Source organism: Bos javanicus, chromosome 2, assembly GCF_032452875.1.
Source record: "Bos javanicus breed banteng chromosome 2, ARS-OSU_banteng_1.0, whole genome shotgun sequence".
In the NCBI taxonomy this organism is placed as follows: Eukaryota; Metazoa; Chordata; class Mammalia; order Artiodactyla; family Bovidae; genus Bos; species Bos javanicus.
In genome coordinates, this window is record NC_083869.1 from 113,799,251 (window position 1) to 113,819,568 (window position 20,318).

Sequence of the window (20,318 nt, forward strand, 5' to 3'; positions counted from 1 at the left end):
TGTGACTCTATGGACTGTAGCCCTCCAGCCACCCCCACCCCCCACCCCCGCCAAAAGGCTCCTCTGTCCATAGAATTCTCTAGGCAAGAATACTGGAGTGGGTAGGCATTCCCTTTTCTAAGGGATCTTCCCAACTTCCCAACCCAGGGATCAAACCCGTGTCTCCTGCATTGCTGGCATATTTCTTACCATCTGAGCCACCAGCACCCTGGGTCAGGAAGATCCCCTGGAGAAGGGAATGACTATCCACGCCAGGATTCCTGCCAGGAGAATTCCATCAACAGAGGAGTCTGGCAGGCTATAGTCCGTAGGATCACAAAGAGTCAGACACGGCTGAGCAACTAACTCTTTACTACAACACTTTTCACAGAACTGTTACTCCCTCCCAAAAAAAAATCCAAGCAAGCAAACTCTTAGGTAACCCCTGAGTTTGCATCCCAACTTCCTAGATATGCTTGAAAGAGGATAAACATATGAACTAGGGTTCTATTTTTTTCCAGTGGTTCCCAGGAAGACTCTATTATGAGCTATTGGCATGTTTGCTTCAAAACTACCCAGAGAAGCAATATCTCTGTCACTCTTAGAGTTGACATCTCACCTTAGCAGCTCACCCTTCTCAGAGGTTGTGTTTTCATCTCTGAAAAGAGGCACTTCTCAGAAGGAGATAGAAAACATTAATGCTGATGGATTTTCAAGAAAACAGCAAGACAAGTAACAATCTCTGTTGAACAGTGTTGTCAAAGCAGTTTTAAAGTTCCTGTTTTGTACCTTTCTTTGTCAGTCTTGATCAACAGGTACTTTAAAAAATCAAAGCAAAGTATTGAAGAAAAAGGCTAGATTATTTTGAGTTAAATGTAAGATTCTGTTTTGACTTTGTGTGAAGTTTTGTTGAGGATATGTGGTACCATACACTTTTTAGAGATGTAGGCTAACACTGCAAATGATGATCCCATAAACAAAATTCTGGAGGACTGGACTTAAAACAAGGAATTGCAAAGTTAAAATTATTGACTGCATATTATATGTCAGTGCTGTGCTTAGTCGCTCATCTGTGTCTGACTCTTTACAACCCCATAGAGATATCCTGTCAGGCTGTCTGTCCATGGGGATTCTCCAGGTAAGAGTACTGGAATAGGTTGCCATGCCCTCCTCCAGGGGATCTTCCAACACAAGGATTGAACCCGTGTCTCCCACATTGCAGGAGGATTCTTTACTCTCTGAACCATGAGGGAAGACCAAGAATATTGGAGTGGATAGCCTGTCCCTTCTCCAGGGGAACTTCCTGGCCCAGAAATCGAACTGGAGTCTCCTGCATTGCAGGCAGATGTTTTACCAGCTGAGCTCCCAGGGAAGCTTATTAGATGTCAGACTCTGTGGTAAATGCTTCAGTGTAGCATTTCAAGTTAACCTGATAATAATTCCATGGGGCCAGTACTACTATTTATCTCTTAAGGAAATAGTCTTTGGGATCAGTAGCCTAAGGACAGGTGCTAAATGATGGAGCTGAGGACAGAAACCACAACTCAGTGATTCCAGAGCACATGTCCAGCCTGTTCATAAGCCAATAACTTGTTTGGAGAAGTTTACACATATTTTATACACACTTCTAGGAAAATAACCTCCATTGATTTAAGTAGTGCTTTATTTATTTAATTATTTTATAATAGAAAAACTAACCAACAGACAATTAGATCTGGCAACATCACCTTCATTGTGTGAGAAAAGTGTACTTGTTTAAATTCAGTGTTATGAAACTTATTTGTATTTTTATAACGTTAGATGTGTCAGGCCTAGTCTATCTTGAGCGCTAGAGTCTCACTGCAAAAAGACTCTGCCTTCTTCAGCCCACATAACTTTCACTTCAAGCCAAGTATTCCTGTATTGGAGTTGGTTCTTACTTCCCTAACCAGCATTTAAATGCTCAGTCTGAGGCAAGAGTCTACCCTATTTTCATGTGCATTTCTTATTTCTGGGGTCTCACTTCTGTTTTTAGGCTTTCTCTTTCCTCCTTCTTTGGTTTCCAAATGTCAGAGATTATATGATTGTTCCCAAGTATGTCAGTTCATGCCCTCCAGCATGCAGACACAAAGATAGATGGAATTTAGAATAAGAGATTTATTGAGGAGGATGCCTGGGATAAGAAGGGAACAGGAAAAGGAAGGAAGGCCTCGGGTCACAGTGCAGCATCACACCTGTGAAAGGAGAGGGGCAAGGAAAGATAATTGGATAGGAAGACCCTCAGATCATGGTGCACCTATGGGGCAGGCTCAGCCAGCCCTATGGGAGAACTCAGACACAAGGACTCCCACACTAGGCAGAAATAGCCAAGTCCCATACCACATCATGCTCAAGCATTAGCCAGGAGCTTTCCATGGGCAAAGTGGCCTTGACCTAAATGCTACAGCTGATTTGAAGACTCTGTGGCTGGTGGCTGGCAGCTAACCACTGTCCATGGAGAAATTTTATGGCTGCCACAATTGAGCTCTTATGTTCAGCAGATGCTCTTCTGCAGATCTGGGGACGAGCTCTTTCATGGCTCCCATTGGACTCTTCCTTAAGGGAAACTTACAAGGGAACAGTTGGTATGATCAGCTATAGGTTCCTTCCTTCCAGTTCAAATGCATGCCAAGTCACTTCAGTCGTGTCCAGCTCTTTACAACCCTATGGACTGTAGCCTGCCAGGCTCCTCTGTTTATGGGAATTTCTAGGCAAGAATACTGGAATAGGTTGCCATGCCTTCCAGGGGATCTTCCCAACCCAGGGATTGAACCTGCATCTCCTATGTCTCCTCCTCCAGCAGGTTCTTTACTATTAGTGCCACCTGGGAACCCCATTCAGTTCATATAGGGGCTGCAATTAATTCTCATTATCTCCCTCCTCCCACACTTATTCTAAATTCACCTTACTCTCACACAGCTAATACCTCTGCTGCTCTCTGTCACTCACTTAGTAGTGAAACAAATTTAATGAGAGGTTGGGATGTCTGGTAAACAAAACCTTCTCTTGCTAGGTTGCTGCACGTGCCCTTTCAAAACCATACTGGGCACGGGAATATCCAGGGATGTCCCACACATTTTTCTCTCTGCCCCATCTTGTAAGAGTACGTGCACCTTCTCCTATTGATTAGGGTCCATGATCTCTTCCGTAATGGATACCCTGGTTTTTTGCCTGTTGGCCAGTATACAAAGAGAGCTCAAATTACTTAGGAGGCAGCTTTGATGTTCCATGAGATCCTTGCTGTGTCGTCTAGAAAGAGTGTGCCTTCTTTGAAGACCAGGACTTCTAACTCAGTAGAGACCAGAATTATGGGGATAAGAAACAGAAAACCCCTCAATGGGTTGCTGGTTGTCAGCTACCTTAATTCCTAACATCAAGTCTCCTCTTAAAGACAGATCTCAGAGTCATATACCACAGGTGCTGTACCAGCGCTTGGCCCTCTACCTCGGAGAGGATTATACATCCCCACGTATGGTCATGTAATTTGCGGTGTTTTCCTGTTGGGCAGATTCAGTCCTCACCCATCAACATCAAGCTTGTGGTTTTAGCCAATGAATGTGAGTTCATGATATCTATACCCCATCTGAGCAGAAGCTTTGAGAGACATCGTGTGGTTCAGTTCCAGTTCAGCCGCTCAGTTGTGTCTGACTCTTTGCGACCCCATGGACTGCAGCTTGCCGGGCCTCCTTGTCAATCACCAACTCCCGGAGTTTACTCAAACTCATGTCCATTGAGTTGGTGATGCTATCCAGCCATCTCATCCTCTGTCGTCCCCTTCTCCTCCCGCCTTTACTCTTTGCTAGCATCAGGGTCTTTTCAAATGAGTCAGTTCTTCACATCAGGTGGCCAAAGTATTGGAGTTTCAGCTTTAGCAACAGTCCTTCCAATGAATATTCAGGACTGATTTCCTTTAGGATGGACTGGTTTGATCTCCTTGTAGTCCAAGAGACTCTCAAGAGTCTTCTCCAGTACCACAGTTCAAAAAACATCAATTTTTTGGCACTCAGTGTTCTTTAGAGTCCAACTCTCACATCCATACATGACTACTGGAAAAACCATAGCTTTGACTAGATAGACCTTTGTTGACAAAGTAATGTCTCTGTTTTGCAATATGCTGCCTAGATTGGTCATAACTTTTCTTCCAAGGAGCAAGTGTCTTAATTTCATGGCTTCAGGCACCATCTGCAGTGATTTTGGAGCCCAACTGTGTGGTTCAGTGAGTGTTTTTCCCTTTCTGCCATGAGAACATATCCTAGTGGGGGTTAGTTCCTAGAATGAAGAAGACATGTGGAGCAGAGCCACAGCTCATGCACAGCCAACCCAATGAATACAAGCAAAAAATAAACCTGTGTTGTTAAAAACAACTTAGTTAAAAATGACTAAGAATTTGGGATTATTTGTTACTTCAGGATAACCTAACGAGATCTTACTAATGCATGGTAGCTTGTCTTATCTGTGATATTTTCCCTGGTCTCTGGCAAGTCATCCTTGCCTGATTTCTGATACATGTGTCTCTCTCCCTGTTTCTAACTAACAGACATCTGTCATAAATATCTTTAAGTATTGTTCTTAATATTGCTGGGGGTCTCTGGATTGACTACATCAGAGATATCTGGATATAGTTTTTAAGAAATTATTGGCTACAGAATTTGGTTCATTGGCTACAGAGATACTGATTCAACAAATATGATTCAGTAGTTGTCAGTATGGGTCTAAATATTTGCACATCTTAAAAACTACACATAGAACTCTCATACATTCAGGAGTTAGTTGTATGTTATATTCCATAGCCTTGGACTGCAAGGAGATCCAACCAGTCCACTCTGAAGGAGGTCAGCCCTGGGATTTCTTTGGAAGGAATGATGCTAAAGCTGAAACTCCAATACTTTGGTCACCTCATGCGAAGAGGTGACTCATTGGAAAACACTCTGATGCTGGGAGGGATTGGGGGCAAGAGGAGAAGGGGACGACAGAGGATGAGATGGCTGGATGGCATCACTCACTCGATGGATGTGAGTCTCAGTGAACTCCGGGAGTTGGTGATGGACAGGGAGGCCTGGTGTGCTGCGATTCATGGGGTCGCAAAGAGTCGGACATGACTGAGCAACTGATCTGATCTGATCTGATCTGAATTATCTTCTCTGGTCTCTTGAACCTAAATGTACCATAACTTTTACCGCTCAATTTTAGCCTTGGATAATGGCCTTTCTATCAGACTTATCTTAGCCCCATATCTTCATCCTGCATTTACAGCCTGGTCAAATGAAGTTTCACCTGAGACCTACCATTGTTTAAAGCATACACTGAATTTCTCTTCGGAAAAGTTGTTAGTGTGTATGTGTATTTGTGTGTATGCGTGTGTGTCTCTGCGTGTATACATGACATATACGAACAAAAGAATAGAGAGAGAAAACTGTACTATGCTGAAAAAGGTTTTGAACATTTTGAAATGAAGCAGCAGAGCTAATTATCTGTCTGGGAAAGGTACATATTTAGGTTTTGAGCTATTTAGGTCAAAAGTAACAGAGAAATTGCTGATACAATTATTCCTAGTAACACTCTCATAAATGCCTGTGTGCATTCACACATGCATAAATCCCCTCACGTGGATATGTTCCTGGGAATGACTGTCTAAATAAATCCTCAAAGTACCTTTTGTTCAGTGATATGGCAGTGGAGGTAAGGAAAGGATGCATAGAATGATTGAGGCAAAGTTAGATGAGATCAAATGTTTCGTCTTCCATGAGAAAGATTAAGGTCACAATCATCACAAATCAATGATAAACCTTCCCATTCCATCACACCCTGGTCCACCCTCTACTACTTCTGCCTTAAATTCTTACTGATTTTGCACAAACTGTTCCATTTGAATTTATTCTCACTTAATTTTTGACTGACATTCTAGAAGAAAGCCTAGAATATGAAATGCATGAGGACACTGAATGGATTTAGGAGACTGACCACTATGATGTGAAAACTGCCACCTAATCATTTGCTCGATTTCATTCATGTTTCTAGATATCAACTGCTCCAGACAGTACACTGAAGTTCCTTTATTTTGTTTTGCAAAGACAGTATGTCTAGAGTTTATCAACTCAAAATACTCAGAAAAATATGAAATAAATATAAAAAACATTTTTGATTAAATAGCAAACTGATCAGAATTAAATGCCAGAATCAGAGTCACATGTACTAGTTGGATCCTTTCTGGCTCTATTCTCAAGGGTCATATAACTGTCATAACTGCTTCATTGAAGATGGAAAAAAGGCTCATTTACCATTATTGTTCCTACTGGAATTAAAATGTATGACAAACCTTAGAGTCGCGAAAGATACAATGAAGAGACAACTAAAATTAAAATTAGGACTTCCCTGGTGGTCCAGTGGTTAAGACTGTAACTTCCACTGCGAGGGACAGGAGCTTGATTCCTGGTGAGAGAAATAAGATTCTGCATGCCACATGGCACAGCCAGGATAAATGAAAAAATAAATGAAATTTAAAGAAATAATTTTTTAAAAGGCATAAATAAACATGTTTGGAAAGGTAGATTCAAGAGGCTTCCAAAATTCATATGCTCAAAGATACTTTTTATACTTCATACATGTCTAAGAAAATTAAATATTTCTAACAGTGCTTCATTTTATTCCCTCTATTGATGAATGACCAGAAATGGGAAAAACTCTAGAAAAGCATCTTTTAAAAATTCACATTGACATTCATGTCCTTTCTGTTCATAAAAGAGTTAACATTACTTAATAGCATAGAAAAAGGCCTAAGGGTCATTTTCTCTATGATAAGTTGAGCTTCAAACTGAGAGAGATTTCTTATGAATTTAAAATTTTTTTTCAAACATTCCTATGTGAAACTTAAGAAACTTACATTTGGATACCTCTCATACTTTGGATATTTATGAAGTATTTAGAACTGTTCCAGAATTGGATGAGATTTCAACTTCATTGCTTTATTTTATTCAGTGTGGCTAATTCATTAGTTCAGTTAATTTCAGTTCAGTCACTCAGTCGTGTCTGACTCTTTGCGACCCCATGAACCGCAGCACACCAGGCCTCCCTGTCCATCACAAACTCCCAGAGCCCACCTAAACCCATTTCCATTGAGTCGGTGATGCCATCCAACCATCTCATCCTCTGTTGTCCCCTTCTGCACCTGCCCTCAATCTTTCCCAGCATCAAGGTCTTCTCAAATGAGTCAGCTCTTCGCATCAGGTGGCCAAAGTATTGGAGTTTCAGATACAATATCAGTCCTTCCAATGAACACTCAGGAATGATCTCCTTTAGGATGGACTGGTTGGATCTCCTTGCAGTCCAAGGGACTCTCAACAGTCTTCTCCAGCACCACATTTCAAAAGCATCAATTCTTCGGTGCTCAGCTTTCTTTATAGTCCAACTCTCACATCCTTACGTGACTGGAAAAACCATAGCCTTGACTAGACGGACCTTCGTTGACAAAGTAATGTCTCTGCATTTTAATATGCTGCCTAGGTTGGTCATAACTTTCCCTCCAAGGAGTAAGCGTCTTTTAATTTCATGGCTGCAATCACCATCTGCAGTGATTTTGGAGCCCCCCAAAATAAAGTCAGCCACTGTTTCCCCATCTATTTCCCATGAAGTGATGGGACCAGATGCCATGATCGTCATTGTCTGAATGTTGAGTTTTAAGCCAACGTTTTCACTCTCCTCTTTCACTTTCATCAAGAAGCTCTTTAGTTCTTCTTCACTTTCTGCCATAAGAGTGGTGTTATACGCATATCTGAGGTTATTGATATTTCTCCTGGCAATCTTGATTCCAGCTTGTCCTTCATCCAGCCCAGCATTTCTTATGATGTACTCTGCATATAATTTAAATAAGCAGGGTAACAATATACAGCCTTGACGAATTCCTTTTCCTATTTGGAACCAGTCTGTTGTTCCATGTCCAGTTCTAACTATTGCTTCATGACTTGCATAAAGGTTTCTCAAGATGCAGGTCAGGTGGTCTGGTATTCCCATCTCTTGAAGAATTTTCCACAGTTTGTTGTGATCCACACAGTCAAAGGCTTTGGTATCATCAATAAAGCAAAAATAGATGTTTTTCTGGAATTCTCTTGCTTTTTTGATGATCCAGCGAATGTTGGCAATTTGATCTCTGGTTCCTCTGCCTTTTCTAAAACCAGCTTGAACATCTGAAAGTTCATGGTTCATGTATTGCTGAAGCCTAGCTTGGAGAATTCTGAGCATTACTTTACTAGCGTGTGAGATGAGTGCAATTGTGTGGTAGTCTGAGCATTCTTTGGCATTGCCTTTCATTGGGTTTGGAATGAAAACTGACCTTTTCCAGTCCTGTGGCCACTGCTGAGTTTTCCAAATTTGCTGGCATATTGAGTGAAGCACTTTCACAGCATCATCTTTTAGGATTTTAAATAGCTCAACTGGAATTCCATCACTTCCACTAGCTTTGTTCATAGTGATACTTCCTAAGGCCCACTTGACTTCACATTCCAGGATGTCTGGCTCTAGGTGAGTGATCACATCATCATGATTATCTGGGTCGTGAAGATCTTTTTTGTACAGTCTTCTGTGTACTCCTGCCACCTTTTCTTAATATCTACTGCTACTGTTAGGTCCATACCATTTCTGTCCTTTATCGAGCCCATCTTTGCATGAAATGTTCCCTTGGTATCTCTAATTTTCTTGAAGAGATCTCTAGTCTTTCCTATTCTATTGTTTTCCTCTATTTCTCATTGATCACTGAGAAAGGCTTTCTTATCTCTCCTTGCTATTCTTTGGAACTCTGCATTCAAATGGGTTTATTTCCTTTTCTCCTTTGCTTTTTGCTTCCCTTCTTTCACAGCTATTTGTAAGGCCTCCCCAGACAGCCATTTAGCTTTTTTGCACTTCTTTTCCATGGAGATGGTCTTGATCCCTGTCTCCTGTACAATGTCACAAACCAGATCTAGTCCCTTAAATCTATTTCTCACTTCCACTGTATAATCATAAGGGATTTTATTTAGTTCATACCTGAATGGTCTAGTGGTTCTCCCCACTTTCTTCAATTTAAGTCTGAATTTGGCAATAAGGAGTTCATGATCGGAGCCACAGTTAGCTCCCAGTCTTCTTTTTGCTGACTGTATAGACAGTCTTCATCTTTGGCTGCAAAGAATATGATCAGTGATTTCGGTGTTGACCATCTGGTGATGTCCACGTGTAGAGTCTTCTCTTGTGTTGTTGGAAGAGGGTGTTTGCTATGACCAGTGTGTTCTCTTGGCAAAACTCTGTTAGCCTTTGCCCTGCTTCATTCTGTATACCAAGGCGACATTTGCCTGTTACTCCAGGTATCTCTTGACTTCCTCCTTTTTTGTATTCTAGTCCCTTATAATGAAAAGGACACGTTTTTTTGGTGTTAGTTCTAAAAGGTCTTGTACGTCTTCATAGAACCATTCAACTTCAGCTTCTTTAGCATTACTGGTCAGGGCGTAGACTTGAATTACAGTGATATTGAATGGTTTGCCTTGGAAACGAACAGAGATCATTCTTTCATTTTTGAGACTGCACACAAGAACTGCATTTCAGACTCTTTTGTTGACTGTGATGGCTACTCCATTTCTTCTAATGGATTCTTGCTCATAGTAGTAGATATAATGGTCATCTGAGTTAAATTCACCCATTCCAATCCATCTTAGTTCACTGATTCCTAGAATGTCGACGTTCACTCTTGCCATCTCTTGTTTGACCACTTCCAATTTGCCTTCATTCATGGACCTAACATTCCAGGTTCCTATGCAATATTGCTCTTTACAGCATCAGATCTTGCTTCTATCACCAGTGATACCCACAACTGGGTGTTGTTTTTGCTTTGGCTCCATCCCTTCATTCTTTCTGGAGTTATTTCTCCACTGATCTCCAGTAGCCTTTTGGGCATCTACCGACCTGGGGAGTTCATCTTTCAGTGTCCTATCTTTTTGCCTTTTCATACTGTTTATGGAGTTCTCAAGCCAAGAATACTGAAGTGGTTTGCCATTCCCTTCTCCAGTGGACCACATTCTATCAGACCTCTCCACCATGACCAGTCCATCTTGGGTGGCCACACATGGCCTGGCTTATTTTCATTGAGTTAGACAAGCTGTGGTCCATGTGATCAGATTGGCTAGTTGTCTGTGATTGTGGTTTTAGTCTGTCTGCCCTCTGATGCCCTCTCTCAGTGCTTACTGTCTTACTTGGGTTTCTCTTACCTTGGATGTGGGGTATCTCTTCATGGCTGCTCCAGCAAAACGCAGCTGCTGCTCCTTACCTTGGATGTGGGATAGCTCCTCTTGGCTGCCGCCCCTGAGCTTGGGTGTGGGGTAGCTCCTCCCAGCTGCTCCTGGCTGCTCTACTAATTTATTAGTAGAAATAAGTTACTAGTGTAACCAAAGGATTCTGGAAACTGAAGAGAGATTGACCATTATTTTCCTGATTTAAGCAAGTATTTCCCCACCCTTTCTTTCTTTCTTCCTTCTTTTCCTCCTTCCTTCCTTCGCTTCTTCACCCATTCCTGTCTCTCTCCCCCCTTGTATTCCTAACAGAACCCCCTTTGTGGTTGCTGTTTGTTTTGTTTTTCCCTTTATGCTAACTAGGTAAAAGTAGGGATGAGCTTGCGAAGTAGAAAAGAAGTTCAGTTGCTGCCCTCTCAACCTCAGTCATGTGTCAGTCAACAACATATATGTACTAGTATATATAAGTGAAGTGAGTGAAAATCGCTCAGTTGTGTCCAACTCTTTGCAACCCCATGGACTGCAGCCTGCCAGGCTCTACTGTCCATGGAATTCTCCAAGCAAGAATATTGGAGTGGGTTGGCATTTCCTTCTCCCAAGTATATATAAAATAGATAACTAATAAGGACCTATTGTACAGCACAGGGAACTCAACTCAATACTCTATAATGGCCTTATGGGAAATGAATCTTAAAAAAGAATGGATATATGTTTATGCATAACTGATTAACTTTGCTGCACACCTAAAACCAGCATAACATTTTAAATCGACTATACCCCAAGAAAATTTTTCTGAAAAAGCAGTCTGCGAGTCATTGTCACAGATTCTTGTTTCCTTTTTAAGCCACTGGCAAGATCTCAGTTCAGTTCAGTTGCTCAGTCGTATCCGACTCTTTGCGACCCCATGGACTGTAGTATGCCAGGCCTCTCTGTCCATCACCAACTCCTGACTTTACCCAAACTCATGTCCATTGAGTCGGTGATGCCATCCAACCATCTCATCCTCTGTTGTCCCCTTCTCCTGCGCTCAGTCTTTCCTAGCATCAGGGTCTTTTCCAATGAGTTAGCTCTTCGCATCAGGTGGCCAAAGTACTGGAGTTTTAGCTTCAACATCAGTCTTTCCAATGAACACCCAGGACTGATCTCCTTTAGGATGGAATGGTTGGATCTCCTTGCAGTCCAAGGGACTCTCAAGAGACTTCTCCAACACCACAGTTCAAAAACATCAGTTCTTCTGTGCTCAGCTTTCTTTATAGTCCAAGTCTCACATCCATACATGACTACTGGAAAAACCATAGCCTTGACTAGATGGACCTTTGTTGGCAAAGTAATGTCTCTGTTTTTTAATATGCTGTCTAGGTGTTCTTTGGAAAGACTGATGCTAAAACTGAAACTCCAATAGTCTGGCCACCTCATGCGAAGTGTTGACTCATTGGAAAAGACTCTGATGCTGGGAGGGATTGGGGGCAGGAGGAAAAGGGGATGACAGAGGATGAGATGGCTGGATGACATCATTGATTCGATGGACATGAGTCTGAGTGAACTCCAGGAGTTGGTGATGGACAGGGAGGCCTGGCATGCTGCAATTCATGGGGTTGCAAAGAGTCAGACAGGACTGAACGACTGAACTGAACTGAAGTGTCTAACAAGATTTACCTGAAAGTAAAGAAAGACAATTGAAGATGAAATGTTCTATGTGGTACTTTGGGGCTTTTTTTTTTTGGATTCCAATTTTTGAGTATCTGAATACCAGTATAGCAGAATTTCTGATAACGGTTAAATCATGCTTTAACATCATATTGAATGCTAAAGTATAGAATATATTCACACTGTTGGAAATGTTTCTTCACCAGTCTCAAGCTAAAACGTGAACTGTCATCAGTTATAGATACACCTGTGCCCATGACCTTGCCCATCCTGGCTCACCTGGCACTGGTTTCCTCTTTCTCTTACAGCATAGGTGGAGAAGTGGGGCGAGGCCACGAAGGAACTTACGTGGGCAAACACTTCCGCATGGGATTCATGACAATGCCTGCGCCCCAGGACCGGCTGCCCCACCCTTGCTCCAGTGGCTTCTCCGTCAGGTCGCAGTCGCTGCATTCGGTCGGGGGCACAGACGACGACAGCAGCTGTGGCTCCCGGAGACAACCACCCCCCAAGCCCAAGCGGGACCCCAGTACCAAGCTGAGCACGTCATCTGAGACGGTCAACAGTACGGCGGCCAGTAAGAGCGGGAAAGGCCCCGAGCGGACTGAAGGTAAAACCAGCCAGGCCCATTTCACCTAGAAAGAGGCTTCACACCAAGTGTCCAGGCCCGCATATCCACCAGCATTTGCCTGGGTCACATGATCTTGTCTCTTCCACCTTAAGTCTTAGAAAAGAAGAATCCAGGGGCAATGGCTGTTCATTGCAGTGTTGCCAAATGACACCTCCCACAATATATTTAATTTATATCACCTGAAAAGGATGTGTTTTCTAGCCCCCTTTAAGGGGCTTTGAATCATTAGGAAATTATTTTGCCTAGAAGTATATCTAAAATCTATATTTTCTTGCTTTTATTCCTATTACTTGTATAATTATAGAAGTATTATGAGATTCCCAGGTGGTGCTAGTGGTAAAGAACTCACCTGCCATTGCACGGGAGGTGAGAGGCAGGTTGGATCCCTGGGTAGGGAAGATCCCCTGGAGGAGGGAATGGCAACTCACTCCAGTATTCTTGCCTGGAGAATCCATCCCCTGGACAGAGGAGCCTGGCAGACTGCAGTCCATAGGGTTGTAAAAGTGTGGGACATGACTGAGCAACTTAGCACAATTGGACACATCATGAAATCATAATGGGGGGCTTTGTAATGCCAGAAAATATAAAAAAGAAAAATCGTAATCATCTTTAGAAATAATCATTTCTTAATCATTTTGGTGCACTTCCAGTAGATTTGAATTTATGCATGTATGTGTGTACATTTGTAGCCTCTACTTCAATCCCTGTTTTCTGTTTTTACCATATCTACATTTTTTTCTCAGCCATGAAGTACATAAATCAAATATATCTTAGTCTCTTTATTGGTCTATAATTATAAATTAGGTCAGATTAACCCCAGATCTCACTGGTACTTTAGTCTTGCTTGAATAAATCAGTTTCAGCTTTCCTGAAATTTCCCCAAGAGTCCCTTGCAGGGCGAGTAGTCCCAAGTGAGTTTTGATACAGGTGCATTCAGATCGTTGTGTGAGTTGTGGAAGATGCTTCAGGGCATCCAGTGCTGACAGGACTGCCTTGAGAGCATGTTTCCTCCAGGTCCCGTGGTCTTTCTCTTAACCTGCCTGTCCCTGACATTCTTCCCCAGTGGCTCACGTGAGCACCTGGTATTCCAAGTTTTCCAGTAGCATGCAACAAAGAGTGGACACCAGCTGGTCCTTTCCTTAACTGAGTAGGTTTCTTTGTCACTTAGGCTCCCCCGTCCTTCACAAAAGCTCCCTCATCTTGTGGTCTAATCCTCCTATAGAAATGTAAACCTAGCCTACGGTATGGTTACCCACGAAGCATATTCCATCTCTTCTAACATTTTCATCTCTCTTTTCACCTGTATCAGTGTCCAACGGCATATTTAGCCAAAAAGCAAAAGCTTCAGAGAATATTGAAGAATACAAATAAATGCCTGGAGATTGAGCTAATCCATACTTTCTTCAGGGAAAATCTCCACTTAGGCTCAGTTTCTTCTACTTCATATACAGTCAGAAATACATCACAATTGTGGGTATGTGTGTGAGATTATATGTGTGAATAATATGCATTTGTGCATATTTAGAAAGTTGAAATCCTGATGCATAGTTTTGTGCTTTATATTTTCACTTGTTTTCTTGTGGTTATTTTCCATGGCATTCAGTTTGTTGGGAAACGCCAGTTTTAAGGAAGGGCATGTACATCATGGTAATTTGCGCAACTGTTATCTCTTTGATGAAGTCTTAGTTGGGCTTCCCTGGTGGCTCAGATGGTAAAGAATCTGCCTGCAATGCAGGAGACCCGGGTTCAATCCCTGGGTCAGGAAGATCCCCTGGAGAAGGGAATGGCAACCCACTCCAGTATTCTTGCCTGAAGAATTCCATGGACATAGGAGCCTGTCAGGCTACAGCCCATGGGGCCTCAGAGTCAGACACGACTGAGTGGCTAATACTCAACACACCAGATTGGTTCCAGACTGTTCTGCTGTAATCAATCACACTGCAATGAAGGGGTGTGTGTGTGTGTGTGTGTGTGAGGGGGTGTCTATTTGTTTGTGTAACTATTTTGTTCCTCTACCTTGAAACAGATTTGAATTCTGAGTCTTTTTTTCTCATGATTCAAGGTCATCAGTATGTCCTTCAACTTGTAACACACTGATGTTTTAGAGATAGTGTTTAATTTACTTGTTAATAAACTAAAAGGCTCTAGAGATCTGCGTTTTGTAAATTTTAAATATTGCTCCTAAGTTTTCCCTGATATGGATACATGGTGCCTTTTGTTTCTCTTTATAATCTATGAAGTTATTTCCAGAAGTCACCTTACTGACAGAAAACTACATAATCAATTACATTGCATTGTTTTCAAAAGCAGATTATGATTTAGAACAATGGTCTCTGAATGATGGGGGCCTGAATGTAATCTAAAATGATTCAAGAATAAAGGGGGATAAAAAAACCATTGGAAGGGGAAGTGAAAAGGAATCAGACTAGGTGAGCAGCCAGTAAAAGGGTGTGTTATCAGGTGAGGTAACAGTGCTGGAAATACCCATGGAAGCAGTGTAACATACACATCTCAAAATAGTCCCCTCCCTGGGGAGGGGAGCTTGGGGTCTTCAGAGTGGTCATGTGGAAAATTATGATTGCCCCACAGAAGAAATATTTGAGTGGTGATTCAATTGTCTTAAAGACAGAACTGATTGCCATTCATTTGAGATGCTTCAGGTAGCTAAATCCTGAGATAGAGAAACTCATAAGTCTCTCATATCCCTTCACCATATCAAGATTTAAGGCTCTAAATAGCTCATTATCAAAGAGAAGACAGGAAGTCTGTTATCTTTATTACTTCTGAGGCAGAAGAGAAGACAGTGAGTAAATTAAAGCAGTAGCAAAAGCTTATCTCAGACTTGGAAAACTACCTTATGGTCCGTAAGGCTTATTAAACACTAAGTTCAAGTTCAACATCTCTCCTCAAAAGGACTTCTAGGGCGGTTAAAGAGCCTTCAGCTGTAGTGCCTCTTTGAGGATGGTCAATGGACCAGAAGGACTATTAAGATTCAGTGCAGAAATGGTCAACTTTTATAGAAGAGTGATTTTTCAATGCAAATTTCAGCTTCTCTTTGGAGCACTTAATCAAAAGGCAACTGCAGAACTGGATATATTCAAATCTCTTTTACCAAGGTATGACTTCAATAACAGGAGAGACAGAGCTCAGTTCAAAGATGGGAGAAAAATCTTGAGTCCAAATGCATGTATTCATATGTGTGTACTCAAAGTGAAAATTATGTAACTATGTAGATTGTTCTTTTATGAACCCTCAACTCTTTATAATTGTGAGTTAACTGGACTTCATTATGGAGCATATGTTTTCTTTACAATTTTTCTAGCTTTCAGAATTATAACAAAGATGAAGAGTGACTTTTATAAATCTTAGTTTGTCTTTTCTTTTTACATTAAATGTCAGCAAAGTCAAAATATTGATTCTGGGGCATTAGAATGATTTCCATGGTAACCAGCTTCTATTTAAGCCAGGGATTATGACTTCCCTGAGGATGAAAGTAAAAAGGAAATGGCCTTGTAGCAAAACAGCTTTCAGAGTAGGAAAGAAATAGTTTAATGATGAACACAAACAAAAAAATCACATACCAGGAAAAGTATAATTTAGCTTTTAAAAATTATAATTGTGTCATACTGAAAATATATATTTGCAATTCTATTTTAAGATCTTTCATAATGATACATTTCAAAATGTATACAGTAGAGAAGATAAATTGACCATAAATATGCAATAGATATTTTAATTGCTCTTTCTATTGCGTCAGTGTAATACCTGCTGAGTTTGAGGAAAGATTAGACGAAGCAAAAGGAGCTAACTAGAAAGGATAAGAGACCTGACAACTACATCTGTAGGATGCAGGAAAGAGCAGTAATTGTGCAAACTCACATTCTCCATTCCCATTGCTCAGGTCAACACGTATTTCATTTCTTAATAGAGTCATTTGCAGAGATGCTCTGTGGTGCAGGCAAAAGAGACTGTGCTTAGAATCTATAAGCAAACATTGACTTTGAGACAGTGATCTAATGAGACTGTTTCTTCACCTTTAAAATGATGATGAGGCACTGAAAACTAATCATACCCTGCCCCTCTCACAGCCTTATGACCATACAGTTGGCTAATGCCCACAACTGTGCATGGTAAAAAGAAAATGCTATGCAAATGTAAGTTCATATGATTTTAAATGTGTACTTACACTTATTAACTGAACTGAACTGAATTGACTTCTTAACGGGCCAGTATAACATGAAATTTTGGTTTCATGTGCATGCATGCTAAGTTTCTTCAGGGGTATCTGACTCTTTCCAACCTTGTGAACTGTAGCCTGCCAGGCTTCTCTGTCCTTGGGATTCTCCAGGCAAGAGTACTGGAGTAGGTTGCCATTCCCTTCTGCAGAAGATCTTCCCGTAGCACATATATTAAAAATAAATAGGAGAAATACAGAGGTTGGTTCCCTCTTTGCCCACTTTCTGAAGAGATTTTACTATCAATGGGTGTTGAATTTTATCAAAAACTTCTTTCACATCTGTTGAGATGATCATATGGTTTTTATTTTTCAGTTTGTTACTGTGCTGTCTCTCACTGATTTGCAGATATTGAAGAATCCTTGTATTCCTTGGATAAGTCCCACTTGATTGCATTGTATGATACTTTTAATGTTTTGTTGGATTCAGTTTGCTAGTATTTTCTAGAGAATTTTGCATCTACGTTCATCAGTGATCAAAATGTTAGTCACTCAGTCATGTCCAACTCTTTTTGACCCCATGGATTACAGCCTGCCAGGCTCCTCTGTCCATGGAGTTCTCCAGGTAAGAATACTGGAGTGGGTTGCCATTCTCTTCTCCAGGGGATCTTCCTGATCCAGGGCTTGAACCCCCGTCTCCTTAATTGCACACAAACTCTTTACCATCTGAGCCACTAGGGAAGCCCTCATCTTGGTCTGTACTTTTCTTTTTTTGTGATATCTTCTTCTGGTTTTGACATCAGGGTGATAGTGTCCTTGCAGAATGACCTTGGGAGTGTTCCTTCTTCTGCAATTTTTTTGGGGGAAAATTTTAGAAAGATAGGTGTTAAGTCTTCTCTAAATGTTTGAGAGAATTCACCTGTAAAGCCATCTGGACCTGGACTTTTGTTAGCTGGAAGTTTTTAAATCACTGTTTCAATTTCAGTACCTGTTATTGGTCTGTTCATATTTTCTATTTCTTCCTGTTTCAATCTTGGAAGGTTGTACCTTTCTAAGAATTTGTCCATCTTTTCGTTTTTATTGACATATAGTTTACAAACAGAAACAGACTTAAAGACATCAGAAACAAACTATGGTTAATGATGGGGAAATGTATGTGGGGGAGGGATAACATGAGTTTGGGATGAACATATACACACTACTATATGTATGGTAGATAACCAACAAGGATCTCTGTATAGCACAGGGAACTCTACTCAATATTCTCTGATAACTTACATGAGAAAAGAATCCAAAAAAGAGTGAATATATGCATGTGCATCACTGAATCACTTTACACCCGAAATGAGCACAACATTGTAAATCAACTACACTCCAGTAAAATCAAATAAATTAATAAATATGTAAGACAGGAAAGGAAAAGCCATACACACATATCTTATATGTTAGGCTTAAAATTTTTACACAATGACCCAAATAAACAGAGAAATATTTTCTGGTTGTATAAACTCTTCATAATAGCATGACATTAATATGTTTAGTGTAATGAAGAAAACATATTTTTATTAAATCAAGTATTTCTATACTTTAGACTCCATTAAAAAACTTAAGTATTCTTTTTTTGAAGTATAATTAAGGTATACCATTATGTTAGCTGGTACTTCCCAGATGGAGCTAGTGGAAAAGAATCAGACTGCCAATGCAGGCGATGTTAAGAGACATGGGTTCGATCCCTGGGTCAGGAAGATCCTTTGGAGGAGGGCATGGCCACCTATTCCAGTATTCTTACCTGGAAAATTCCATGGACAGAGGAGCCTGGTGGCCTACAGTCCATAAGGTCGCAAAGAATCAGATACAACTGAAGCAACTGAGCATGCACGCATTATGTTAGTTTTGGCTGTACAACATATTGATTGAATATTTGGATATGTTGCATAATGATCACCACGATAAATCTAGTTAGCATCCATCACCATACATATTACCTACTTTTTGGTGACAAGAACTTTTAGAATTTATTCTCTTAGCAGCTTTTAAGTATGCAATACAGTATTATTAACTGTAGTCACTATGCTGTACATTCCATCCCTAGGACTTACTGGAAGTCTGTTCTTCTTAACCCTCTTCACCATTTCTCACACACCTTCAAAACTAAATGTTCTTAACTTTCTTTTGTTTTAAATTCTTCTTTCAAGTAATTGTCAACACTTAGTTTATTATATTGCTTCATGATTATCTTCAGAAGACAATGAATTAGGATGGTTCTCCTGGTTTCTGAAATTACCTTCTAGATATATTTGTTAGAGTCATGTCTATGAATCAGAATTTGGAATACATGCAGAAACATTTGGAATCACAACGTGTCCTCAAAAACTTGAACTGTGAGGTTGAGCCAGAACCAAAGGAAGACTAAATTCATTATAGGGTCACTGCCTTAAAAAAAAGAAATGCAAATCCCTCTTTCAAGATTACCAAAATAGATGACAATCTTCAGCAATGTTGCTTTTCCTTTCTTTCTTTATTCTGCCAATTCTTTGAGTGTCTACTTGGTTGTAGGGAAATCCAGCAGTGAACAAAATAGAAATGGTCCTTTCCTTTATGTTCTTTGTATGTGCTCAGTCACTTCAGTTGTGTTCGACTCTGCAACCCCATGGAATGTAAGCCCACTAGACTCCTCTGTCCATGGGATTCTCCAGGCAAGAACACTGGAATGGGATGCCATGTCCTCTTCCAGAGGATCTTCCTGACCCAGGGATTGAACCTGTGTCTGTTATGTCTCGTGCATTGGCAGGCAGGTTCTTTACCACTATTGCCACATGGGGAGCTCTTCCTTCATGTTACTTACAACCAATTTTGTTTCCAATTCTCTAGCTCAGCCTATTTCCCTCTATTTACACCATGAGGCAAGCACTGATCTGTTGTTGTTGTCGTTCAGTTACTCAGTCGTGTCCAACTCTTTGTAACCCCCCTGTCCTTCACCATCTCCCAAAGCTTGCTCAAACTCTTGTGTCCGGTTCTAACTGTTGCTTCTTGACTTGCATACAAGTTTCTCAGCACTGATTTACAGGAATATTTTCTAGAAAACAGAAAATCTGGCATGACAGCCACGTGAGCATCATCTGTGTAATTAGTTGTTTAACTCTGGAAGAAACAGTTTAGCACATTTTAATAATGTGTTTTTGTCCTACAAAGAATATTTGCTATTCTTTCATTGTTCAGTGCTAACAATTTAAAGATGCCTGTATTTGATTTTGTACCAATGTACAGCTTTGTAGGCAACCTATAGGCATTTGAGGGGAGAGGAGAAACAAGTTGAATGTAATATTTATGTTGGGGAATTTACAAATTTTCCAGGTCAGAATTCCAGTTTGGGAACTTGATTAAGCCCCAGTCAGAGCCAGCCATAAACTTGGTTTTGCTTTTCTCAGTGACTAGCCCAGATTTCTAATCCTTACAAGATATTTATAAAAATTAGACTGTGCCTTTTATGACTCAGCATGAAATATTAGAAAAATATGGGCTTCATAGGGAAACAGACATTGGTTTCATATCAGTGCTGCCAACAAGTAATACACTCTCTCTCACAGACACAGTTTTCTCATCTGTACAATGGGAATAGCAA

General features: G+C 40.8%; 1 protein-coding gene across 2 annotated transcripts in view; it reads left to right on the forward strand.

Annotated features, from left to right (window-relative positions):
* NYAP2 (neuronal tyrosine-phosphorylated phosphoinositide-3-kinase adaptor 2) overlaps positions 1-20,318 on the forward strand; it is a 315,522-nt gene that overhangs the window by 125,545 nt on the left and 169,659 nt on the right. For both annotated transcript variants that reach the window (XM_061386621.1, XM_061386623.1), the window contains one exon: positions 12,200-12,501. In XM_061386621.1, coding sequence (XP_061242605.1) covers positions 12,200-12,501 — 302 coding nt within the window. The remainder of the gene's footprint in view (positions 1-12,199; positions 12,502-20,318) is intronic.